Source organism: Natator depressus, chromosome 6 (assembly GCF_965152275.1).
Source record: "Natator depressus isolate rNatDep1 chromosome 6, rNatDep2.hap1, whole genome shotgun sequence".
NCBI classification, from domain to species: domain Eukaryota; kingdom Metazoa; phylum Chordata; order Testudines; family Cheloniidae; genus Natator; species Natator depressus.
This window is the reverse complement of record NC_134239.1, coordinates 34,316,365-34,328,735: the sequence shown is the minus strand read 5'-3', so window position 1 is coordinate 34,328,735 and position 12,371 is coordinate 34,316,365. Positions and strand designations below refer to the sequence as shown.

At 41.4% G+C, this 12,371-nt stretch overlaps 1 protein-coding gene across 5 annotated transcripts in view; it reads left to right on the top strand.

The window, feature by feature from the left end:
- The window catches only part of DENND5A (DENN domain containing 5A), a 110,726-nt gene extending 98,852 nt beyond the window's left edge, over positions 1-11,874 (top strand). For 3 of the 5 annotated variants that reach the window (XM_074955021.1, XM_074955022.1, XM_074955025.1), the window contains 4 exons: positions 215-297; positions 5,371-5,494; positions 6,557-6,725; positions 7,576-11,874. In XM_074955021.1, coding sequence (XP_074811122.1) covers positions 215-297; positions 5,371-5,494; positions 6,557-6,725; positions 7,576-7,759 — 560 coding nt within the window. In that variant the 3' untranslated portion in view covers positions 7,760-11,874. The remainder of the gene's footprint in view (positions 1-214; positions 298-5,370; positions 5,495-6,556; positions 6,726-7,575) is intronic. The other 2 variants (XM_074955024.1, XM_074955023.1) reach the window with 1 other exon arrangement.
- The last annotated feature ends 497 nt before the right edge of the window (positions 11,875-12,371 follow it).

The following is a 12,371-nucleotide window of genomic DNA, read 5'->3' as shown; positions in this document are numbered from 1 at the left end:
GTCAGTTTAGGTCTACACCTTCAACTTTAAAAGAAAAAAAAATTAAACTTTATATGAGTGTGAAAAAGTACTGGCAATCCAGCACCACAAATCCAAGATACACCACAGATAATGACTGTGCTGGTTTCTCTCTCCCTGCCCTAGAAGCCCTGGTCTGCAGGTACCACCTCAAACCTTTATGAAGTAAATGAAAATGGTTTCTTATTTTTCACAGAGTTAAACACAGGTCAGATACAGGAAGCTATTGGTGAAGCAGTGAATGGCATTGTCAAACATTTCCACAAACCGGAAAAGGAGGTGAGAATTTCTTTTGCTCGCTACTCCTTTGTTATTTTTCTGATGCTTATGAGTCTACAACCTGGAATTGCACACCTCCAAGTACATCACTTTTGCTGCTAACTGTACTACTGTATGTTCTTGGTCCATGCCCATCATCCTGGTAGCTGAACCCACAGTAAGGGCCAGATTCTCTCTAGGATTCATCTGTTTGGCTCTCAAGCGTCCTATATGTTTTTTTAATGTGGTTGCATAAATCTTCTCATGTCTTAGTTATTCACTGTGAGACAAAAGCCAAGCATTTGATGAGGAGCCCCTATAAATGAGCCGTCAGCTGATTTATATTTTCCAAAACTGGGGGTGGCTTAATAGTTCTCACTTATACAGTTTGGAGCATGCAGATAGGCATGTCAGCAGCACAGAATACTACACTTGTCTGACTCGTGCTTTAGCTGTTATGTCTTCCAATCCCCTTCCGTCTCCTAGAGATAAGAAATGTATGAGTATGTTCCCTCTTTCTTTGCATCCCCACTTACTATGGGAATTATTAGAAGGTAGCTGAGTATCTTAACATCCCTTTTGACCTCACTCTTCTCATAGAAAGCTGCATGTTGGGATGTACTCAAGTGTGTTTTTCTGCTGTCTCTTTCATTTATCCTGTGATGGCCTTACAAGAGCAGCATGTGCTTTTGTGTCCATGAGGCTTTTATTGTGATACTGAGAGCAGGGCATCTGCTTCCCATATAGCTTGCTCTGAAGGAAGCAGCATGTTTGCTTACTGGTTGGACTATCGGTTATTCTATTATGCGGACCCCGGCATTCCTTGCTTTGACTGCCTACAGCATGGGAAGTGTTGGGCAACTGAGCTGCTTTGTCATGGTAAGACCCACAGCTCTGTTGCAGCGGTATCTCAGCCTGCCTGCAGCTTTGGGACAGGACCACACCTGCCCATCACTGGCAGCAGGGGCATGCCCCAACCTGCTGAAGTTCCTCCATTTTTTTTCTCCACAAGGGCCAGTGACTCAGCCAGCCCGTCCTGCCTGCAGAGCTTTTCTGAGGGGAAATTCCAGTTTTTATTCCAAAACCTGTAGACTACATTTCAGCTTAATTATGTGTCAGTCTAACTCCCAGCTGTGCCCCAGGGCTGTGTTTGATTTTTAAGGAGATTGTCCCCTTAGCTCTGCTTTCCGTTCTGAGGCGTTTGCAGTGACAGGTGCCGCCAGGGAGTGAGCAAAGCCAGAGACAAAAGGAAGGGTCTGTGTCTCCTGCTCCCACCTTAGCAAGTGTCTCATTGGGGAGCTCAACCAGCTCCCTCTCACTGCCCCATCTGGGTGGGGTCACCTCATAATTTCCCCTCCCCTGCTGCTGCCCCTCCCCCTAGCAGGAGAGAAGACAAGAAGGATTGAAGAGGCTGGCTGTGCTGGACCAGATGCAGCCCAGGCTGGGCAGGGTTATCTCAGCACCCGCCTTCCCCTGGCAGGAAAGGAGCCAAGCAGGACCAGAAAACAACTGGTTCTGAGGCAGGCACCCTTCCTCCCCCATCTCCACGAGGGAAGTGAAGTCAAGGACAGCGTGCCAGGTGGAAGATCACATCTAAATTCCTGTAGCCTGCAGAGCTCGGCTGCCGCTGCTTCCCCACGGGTCAGAGGTGCAAGGCACTGGGTGCAGCCTGGATGCAGCCAGTGCCAAAGAGTGCTGTGAGAGACTTTTAGGCCCAGCCTTGTCCTCCTGCTGCCACCTCTATAACAGTCCTTCTTTCCACCCACCCAGGATCCCTACTCACAACCCAGGCCGAGACCTCCCGGGGAAGTACAGGCCAAAATGCCCCATGTGAATCCCATGCAGTAGAGAGAGGGGCTTCCTCACTATACAGGTCCTTCACAGGCAGTCAAGTCCAGGCCAGCTTGGTCACAACCCCCTCCTTTGGGTATGAAAACTCCGCTGGCATCAAACCAACAAAAAATAAACAAATCTGAACTGTCATCTGACACCCTAATAGCCCATGCACACATTCACAAGCAATACTAACGTGGGTGGACAGTATTGCAGGTATAATCCCTTTCAGCTAGAAATCACATGGCCTAAGAGCTTTTTCCTGAAAAGCATGGGATTCACACGTTTCATGCATAAATATATCGGGCTTTGATCTTTGGGATCATATACTCAGACAGTTCAGTCCCAAGCTAGTTTAGTGATATAATGGGAAACTTTATGGAAAACTGGGCTATTCAGAGGCATTGGAGAAGTGAATCCTGATTCATTCCAGGCACTATAGAGAGGAATAGAAGTCCTATGGAAAGATGAACTTCTTCAAGAAATACAAAAGGAGAAAATACTTCTTTGCAAGTGGTAGCTAGAGCAAGTGCAAGATCAGTATCTGTCATCTGTTGCCTCAGGGCTGTCTGCATGTCTCCCAAACAGCTCTATCTGGAGTTGAACCCTTGGTTGGTGTCAAGCTCTCTCAGTTTGGAAGCAAAAAGGCTTCTAACAGCTTTGAGCAAATGAGATCACTGAACATTGTCCAGAGAAGGTATCTTCTGGAGCTGTGCAAGAATTTCAAGAACAGCTTTGTCCCAATCCCAGTGTCGGCAACCCATGGAAAGGCCCCTGTGTGAATGAAATCACCCAGGATCTACTTCAGCTCAGAGCATTGCAGCCTGCTCCCCATGCTATTTCGAGCCTGAGACAAGCAGAGCATAGCTTTAATCATTACCGTTGGTCTTACATGTGCTCTCAGGGTTTCTGTCCAGGACCAAGGCAGCAATAATTTTGGCTTTAGATAAGAAAATTCACTTATTTTCCCAGACAATTTTTCTGACCAGGGTCCTGTGTGGAGAGAAAGCTGAAGCAAAAAGACCGAGCGAGCGCAGCATTCACCAACTGGAATACTGTGATTCAATTGACATCTCAGAGCACTGCTCCTCCATGCTGAACAGACTTGTTCTGGTCACGACAGTCAATCTGTCTGATAAGGCTTTTATAACAACTAGGAAGAATGTGATCAGCCCCATCCCAGATTGAAATTCTCCTGTCCTGGATGAAACAGAGTTTCCAATCTCTATGTGCATTGCCCACCAACGGGGGAGGTGAATATCTAAAGTTATGTGGCAGAAGTTGGATTAGAAAAGTGTCTACTGCACCCAGAAATATATCATCCTAAATCAGTTTGGTGGACTTGTGATTGACTTCTTTGTATCTTGAAACAATAAATAAAGTGCCTCGTGGCCTCCCTGGGTCAAGACCCAGGATGTGAGGTGGTGAATGACATCTTGTAAAGCTGGGCTAGATCCCACCTGTGTCTTTGCTCCGTTTCCACTGCTCCCCAGGCCAATACCAAAGATAGCAATGAAAGAGTGGCAGTGATACTGTATTTGTCTTCCTGGCTGAAGAGACCATGACTCTTACGCTTGATTTAATCTAGCATTGGATCTTCAGGTGTCTCTGTCTCACTGAAGAATTCTGCTATTGCAAAGCCAATCCTACATCTGGGTCTAGACCAATTTAAAGTCAATACTTGGATGAAATGATTATTGCTCTCATAGACCCCAAAAGTGAAATCAACAAATAGAATTTATTTTTTCTGGCTGGTTTAAAGTCTATAGTTCAACTACAAAGTTAAACCAGTAAAGCATAGCCTTGAATTCCCCCAGAGAGGCTTTTATTAGGTGTGGTAATGTCCAAGCAAAAGGTCAAATGTCTGTAGTACAACATTTTCGGCAGGTTCAAGAAAAAGAAAGTTTTGTACAAATCCCTACATTAAATGCTTTCTTAGTGCATCAATCTTACTTCAACCCCGCAGGGTCAGAGAGAGTGACCTCGGAACCTCATTCTGCTCCTTGCAGCACTATCTAGATTGAATCCCTGCTAGAGGTGGTGTACTTCCTGGTCATTAGAATAGTCTATTGATGGCTGCTGTCCCCAATCAGATAAGATTTTTTTTTTTTTAATTTGGAATTGTGAGCTTTTCTGAGACCAGTATTGCACTTACAATTCAGACAGTCCTCACCACTGTGATAGCATTAATTCCCTAAGTAAATTCAAGAAATATTCTGCCTTTGGTTAAGCATCTAAGTCTATTCCTTAGGAGCACTGACAATCTAAGAGCAGTAGTTATGTCTCCTGTATTAAGATTTGCTAGCTGGCCATTTGTCCATCAAATTCTTCATATTGGTCATCCAATCTTAGCCAATTTAATTTCCTTTCTTTTTGCAGAAGTCGTCTCCACACCTTAGTGCCCAAGGGCAGATGCAGGAGATAATTTATGTATAACCTACCTCGTTTTGGGTGTCCATATTTAAACGGTATCCTGCTTCCCACACTGCAAGCATGCTGCTATGCAAATCCCATTGTAATGGGTCTGTGGACCATTTCACGCAGAAGAATAGGAAAATTTATTTGTGCTTGCCTGGAAATTTCCTTTCTTTGAAAAGTAAGATCCACAGATCCACCCACCCTGGAGACAAATGGTTCATCCAGAATAGAGATGGAAAATTGGTATCCAAAGATTTGAGTTTGTTGTCATTAGATAGACCTTGATCTGCAGTTGGAGGAGAAATTGTGCTTTTTACTCAAACTATATTTAACACAATCTGTAATGTAGGAAAGTAGATGTGAATTATCCTGGCTGTGGAAGTTATCTCAACTAGTGAGCTTCAGGAGACAAGGCATACCACTGCTGCCAGTGACTGACCACTCTGGTATGGCTTCCAGTGTGCAAGCAAGCTGGGCTACTCATTGAAATAAAGAAAGCTTTTGCTATACAGGGGTCACTAACAGCTCCCACTATAATAAAGAATTGGATTTTCACAGCCTAAACGTTATAGGCCCTGGCCACCCTGAAGACTTCCTTCTTGAGCCTCATTTTGATGGGTGTCAATGTGACGGTGTTAGAAGTCAGCAGGAGCTACTGGATTCTCCTGACGTTTGGAAATCAAACTACATTTTTTGGTGCCTATGTATGGGTTTAGGAGCCTAACTTTAGGCACCCATTTTCAAAAATGTTGGCCATAATAACACACATCATTTACTTTTCTATATAGAAACTGGAAAACTAAAAAGAGAATGTTTTTGTTTGTTTCCATATGTCCTTGGCAGAGAGGTAGTCTCACTCTGTTGCTGTGTGGAGAAAGTGGACTCGTTTCAGCTCTTGAGCAGGTGTTTCAGCATGGATTTAAATCACCCAGGCTCTTCAAAAATGTTTTTATTTGGGACTTTCTAGGTAAGTGTGAGGAAACCATACAGCCAGTGTGTTGCTGTAAAGTACATATATCTGCCTTCTGTAGTGTCATCACCACTTTTGTATGCCAGATTCTCAGCTGGTGTGAATTGCGTACTTCCATTAAATTCACTGGAGCTCTGCCGATTTATACCAGCTAAGGAGCTGATGCAATGCAGTGAGTGTTACGTTCTCTTTTCACTTTCAGGGAAGAAGGATCTGTGTTCTATGGATATTAACACTGGCATTCTCATATATCAAATGTATTGCACTTCAACATTCTCGGGGGTAGGGCGGCGGGGCAGCATTAAGCATTTTGAATATTTCCTAACGAAATGGTGTTAGAATGAGTTGGTAATGAGGAGGAGGAGTTTAATGTAGTTGGAAGCTTGGGTCTGGTAGCCGTATGTTATTTTTAATAGAGCAGTGTGAAAGATATAATGCAAAGCAAAGTTCTGCTGAGCCTTCTTAATACAAACACTAGAAACTACACACAATATCTGTACTCTCAAATTCGTAGTCTTTTAAAAAGTGAGTCACTTCAATAGCACTTCATAGTTCTGTTGAGGTATTTACATAGCCCTCATCACCAAAGTATCTGATTGCCTCACAGTCTTTAATAGATGTTAATCCTCTCTCCACTCCTATGAGGTAGGAAAGTATTATCCCTATTTTACAGATGGGGAACTGAGGCCTAGGGTAGAATAAATAATTTATCCAAAATCACACAGGAGGCCTATGGCTGAAATGGAAATTGAACCCAGGTATCTTGAGTCCTAATCCAGTGCCCCATCTACGAGACCATTCTTATACCTACTTACATAGAGGCTGTCAGCTGAGGGTCTTAAATTGCTTTACAAATGTTCATGTAATTTCAGCACACACGTTTGTTGTAGCTGTTATACTGATGTATATTGAAGTTAAATTTACTGTCTCTCAGCAATAGAACCCAGTAGGGCTGCCTCCCTGGTCTCCATTCGAACCACTATTGCATAGCATATTTATGGCTATTGGCATTTCCATTGATCAAACTCCACCATCACCTATCTTTCCCTTTCTTTCTAGAAAAAGCACAAACCTATTATGAGACCCTTGATCAGAACGAGATAGTCCCAGAGGAGAACTGGCAGACTAGAGCCAGGAGTTTTTGTCGCTTTGTCACTGCTATCAACAACACTCCTAGAAACATTGGGAAGGATGGCAAGTTTCAGATGCTGGTGTGCCTTGGAGCCAGGTATAGGGGAACATTTTGAATCATATACATAAGGTTTGAAGGGGATGAGATGAGGTCACAAGGCTGCTTGTGCTGCGAAGGTGGACTAATGTTTTGCAAAGTTCTTTGAGATTTTCAGATAGAAGGTGGTGTTTAATAAAACTGGACACTCACATACAACAGAATCTCAATTAGCCTCAAGTCTCAGGAGCACCCAAAATTGGAAAGATCTGAGATTTTGGAAAATTGGTACAATGTGAAAAACCAAAACAATGAGCAGCAAGCCAGGAGAACAGGATGGGAGCTCGGTTGGCTCTGCCTAAGTGTAGTGGACTGCTTTCCTACACAGCCAAGCAGGAGAGTGGGCATGCGGGGGTGTGTTGGGGGGAAGCTGAGATTGAACAGCCAGTTAGGGCTCCTTGATCATCTGCCTCAGCTCAGGTGAGAACAGCAACTCCCTCTCCTCTTCCCACTGGAACCATTGTGGGGAGGGAGGTGTAGGAGCCAGCCCTATGCCAACTTGGGAATCCCCAGCAGCTGACTTGTGAGTGGGTTCTGCTTCCTTTGCACTGTCTGTGTGGTGCAAAGGAGGAGCTGCTGAGCGAATCTGTCCATAAGTATTGTGGCTTCTTACCCTTGAAATAATGTGCTTGACCTTCAGGCTGAGAAGGTTGGACACTTCTGCCCTAGATTATAGTTCTCTCTACTTATAAAGTTGTCATGTATCACTACAGTATTATTCCTCCTTCCCCAGTTTATCTGGAGAAAGTGGTAGATTTCTTTAAAAGATTGAAAATATAATTTCATTAAAAGTGAGTTGTTAACTTGGTTTTTGTCTTTGTTTTCAAATTCTGAAATGTGACTTTCTCAGAGACCACCTCTTACACCATTGGATCGCCTTGCTTGCAGACTGTCCAATCACAGCACAGATGTACGAGGATATAGCATTGATTAAGGATCATACCCTTGTTAATTCCTTGATTCGAGTGTTGCAGACCTTGCAGGAGTTCAACATTACACTGGAGGCTTCCCTCGTCAAAGGAATAGACATCTGATGTATCTCACCGCAGACACTAAAAAAAAGCAACAAGGAACAAATCTTAGTGTGCAAAGGTTCTTTCTGCTAATACGTTGTATTGTGAACTTGTTCATGGCCACAAAACACAACTTTGACTTTTCTTGAAGGAATCTCAAAAAATAGTGCAGAAAAATGGACAGAAGCTGTAAACTCAATGTTAAAAGGGAAAAAAAGGAGGATTTTTGGTATAAATCTATTTTAGAGTTTATTTGCTGATTTGCTTTTTACACACTTTCATGTGAAAGAGAGAGAGATGACTATTTGTGCAGCTTATTTTAAAGCTGCAGTATTTCCTTGCCATAGATAACGTGCAGTGAGCCTTTCAGCATTCTCTGAATTTTGCCTTCAGATGTGCTGTATGTTGTAAGCCCTAATGTACACACTCCATTTCTGCTAAGAAGGTCATTCTAGAGTTTTTAAACTAATATTTTGTATATTAACATTATTACCAATGTTTGATTTTTCTTTAAACTAAATTGGGTCACTGCTGTGCTGCAAGGGAAACGACAAATTCTGGTGTGAGCTTTTTTTAATAGCCTCAGAGCACTGATTTGTCAGCAAATCACTTTTCTTTATTTTTGTTGTCAGTATTACTTTTAGTGGGTTCCAGGAGACAGAACCATGCAAATGGACAGAGAGGAAAGTAATATTTTTCATATTGGTAGATAATTGCACAGAAGAAATTGTAAGTGTGTTGTATTTTTAACTGATATTTTTATTTATTTAACCTATCATTGTGTTTTTGTAAGATTTCGTTTTTTAAAAAACCTTATACAATATAACTGGCTATATTATGTTTGCAATTCAAAATTCACAGTTCAGTCCACTTAAATAAAAAGCCTGGATAAGAGAGTATCTGCTAGCAAAAATGTTTGTGTGCACCAGCCTTTCAAATTAGAATTTATCTTGGTGTGGAACACCCTTAAATTGTTAACAGCTAAAGAAATAATTCCTAACCCCATGTGCTTTGATTTATATTCTAATGCAAAGGGGACAGTAGCTAAGTAGAGGTCAGTGCCACGGTGAAGTAATGATGCCACTCATAAACCTAATTCCATGTTTCTATTTCAAATAACTTTCTGTGGTGATCTCACCTGACAAGCATAGACTGCACATAGGATTTACTGTTGCAATACCAAGCTCTCTTATGTGCTAACTTTGCAAGCCGCTGGATTCTGGGATGCTTGTGTATTTTAAGTAAAAAGGCTTTAGCCCACACTCATAAATTATAACTTTCAGACTGCTTGGATTTTGTTGAAATACAGATCTTGGGATTTGGTGAGTGCATAGAGGCAGCTCTGTTCCTTTTAATTCTCTGATAAAATCCCTTTGAAATGCAGACCTGATTTGAGAGAGAAACCTGGTCAGCATAATGAATTGCTGTTCAGTACTTCTGGGCTCTGTAATTAAGTGGTCTCCACTGTATAAACTTCCCGGCAATATCTCCCTTACTATAAGGAACAGAAGTTTGTTCTTGGTTGTCAATCCGTTGAATATTGTGGCACCTTTTCTTTATTCTCTTCATTTTAGTGACATCTTGTGATAGCTTTATTTCCGTAATTTAAAGGTATAGCACATGTATTAAATTTTTGACTATTTTTACTTTTGTCCTATTTATTTCATTATTAAATGGAGAAGTTTCTTTGTCACTCTTATATTTTCTTTTATCCGCACGAGGTCCTGCCTTCAATGCCTATTAGCGTTGGAAAAACGAGTGGGCAATGTCCAGACCACACGCACATTCTCTTCACACTGGATAGATGAATGTACTTTCACAGTTTGGAGTTCACATCGTTGTTCATGGAGCGATTTTTCCCTGTTAATTTTGGAAGGTAAAGGATTAGAATGCAGTGTATATGTGCTTAAAGAATAACTTATTCAACCTGAACGATGTAACAGAGAGAAGCCTTCTAGACTCACCACTAAACCCCAGATTTAATCAAACATCTTACTATTTTTCATTCAACACTCCAGACTGCAGTAGGCTTGTATATTTTACAATACAGTGGGTATGTGTATATTAGGAAAAGAGATTGGGGTTAATTAACATGTTTTAGCTGACCCTGACCTAACCTCAAACTCTTCTCTCATATAGATGAAGGGTAATGCTGTTTACCTTGATTTAGTTGGCCAAAGTAGACCCCAGGCAGAAAAGTATTAGGTCAGAGTTAGCCAAAATGTGTTAGCTAACCTCAACTTCTTTTCCTGACATAGAGTTAGACATTATGGCAAATGAGTGTGGTTTGGTGGCTTGTTTGTTTTTTACTTCATTGTTCATGGTAAATGGTTTGAGATGCCCACTTGCAGGATGCAAGGACACAAGTGAAGTATCTCTGACCCCTGTGTGGCGGTTGCTTTGGATAACACATCAGGCAGATAAAGTTGTTTTTCTTTAGATCATGTTACTTCCCAGTGAGCTAGTCGCTGTTCAGACATGGAGGGAAATGGCAGAGCATAATCTAAATCATGTTTTTTCACCTACAATACTATGTCATGATGGGCCATTCCTGTCCCCTTTCACAGTCAATGAGCTCCATCTGGGTCCTATTGAAATCCAAGGCAGTTTTGCCATGGACTTCAGTGGAATAAATCCTTACAGGCCTGGAAGGGCTGTAAGAGGTTTCAAGTGCAGCTGAACCAGTGTGGGCACAGAGGGAATGGTGGAGGACTGTGTTATGCATCTTAGCTCTGTGGCAGTCTTCGTAAGCAAGCCAACACACGAGGGATTAAGGAGTAGAGTTTGGCTACGAGGCTACAACGGCAGTTCCCTTGGTCAAAGCCTACTGGTAAGGGCCACAATACTGCAACCCTAAGGCTGCAGTAGCAACCATGCTCATTACAACTCTTCTTGTAGTTTGTCTTGTAGTTCCTGTTTCACACAATCTGCTTGCTTGAACTATATAGATCAGGAGTCAGCACAAAGGAAGCAGGTTTGGGCCCAAAGTTAGCCGCTTCCATAGCAGTCACTTCTGATTGGCAGAATCAAATGCAACAGTTCCATGCAACTTCCTTCCATGAGTCACCTCTGCTAACGTTGTAGGGAAAGAATCATGGTCACTGAATCAGAGTATTCCATATGACAATAGCAGGTGTGACCTGTTATGCCACTAGATAGAATTTTGTAAAATAATTCTGCCTTTTCAAAGATGCTGTTCCAGAACGAGAGATGTACTGATTTACTACAGCTCCTGGGACGAATGCTGGTTGCCAACCTGAGCACTGATTGGATAATGCTGTTACTATACACATTTACTGTAGGCTTTGAAAAATTTATGGCCAAAAATGTGCCAGTTATATTAAACTGAAGTTAAAAATGCTGTTTTCATGTTAGCACCTTCTTTGAGATGTGAGAGAAAACAATGGACAAAAATATCACCTCTTAAATTTCCTTTATGTATTAATCCTAGCATATTCAATACTATGAGACTGGTACACACTCACAGCAAATAGCCACGGCTGTTTTTGTTGTTTCACATTTAATGTAATACTTTGAAGGTAATGGTTTGTTTTAAATTGTTGGATTTAAAATTAGTATATACAGGGAACTTAATCTTTCTATCATGTTCTGGAGCTGAAAGCATATTGTTCATGAACTGAAAACCATTCTTCTACCATTTCCATTGTGAAGAGTATTTTTAAATTTTAAGAATTGTATATCTGGGACCTAATAGTTAAAAGCTCCATATATTTTGGTGTGGTATTTGAATTTATGCCTATATAAAGGCTTTGCTTCTGCAGTGAAGCTTTCAGCAAGAGTTAACTGTCATTCTGTATAGTGACAAAAGATTTTTGTCACAATAGTGCAAGATACTGTAGGAGACTTGAAAATACTTGAAGTTATTGTACATGTACTTCTCATCTTTGTAGATCTTTTCCTTTTATATCTAGAGACTGGCTGTCACTCCAATTAAGATGCAGCATCAATTACAGTAAATTATATATTTTACTATGCGGAGAATTTACTGGCATTTTTTTAAGAGTGGGCATTGAAGTTTACATTATGATGACTGAGAGCAGGAAACCCAGGTACTGTACTCCTTTTTTGTAACCCTTAGGTCAGTCAAGCATTACTGTAACTTGAAAATATGAAATAGTTTTGCGGATGTAGCTTATTTGCTGAATTGCAATAAAACTACCTTCTAACATGAGGAACAGCATTAATTTAGTGTGCCATTTTTGGCAGCTTCTTTATTCCAATCAAGCTAATTGTCGTCCCCTTTGTGTCCCAAAAACAGGTATGTATCGCTCCATTTTTCATGTCTCAAAGATAGAAGGCCACTGTTTCAACTTCAGATGGAATTGGTTAGAAGCATTAATTTCATTATGTTACGTGTACACTGTAAGGACTTAAACTATTGAAAATACCAAAATTAACGTGTGTAAATGATGACGTTTCCACACCTGCTTTCTTAGTGTTTTGAAAAAAAGTTGTTTCCCTTTTAAGCTTTTCGCTGTAGCAATCAAGCCTGAAAAGTATGTTGTAATGTGCTATCATGTTTGTCACTCACTAGCAAAATATTTACTAGAGATGGGCCTGAAGTTCAGAGTTCTGATCCAGTTCTCATCTTCCTCTGTGTTTGAGGATATTT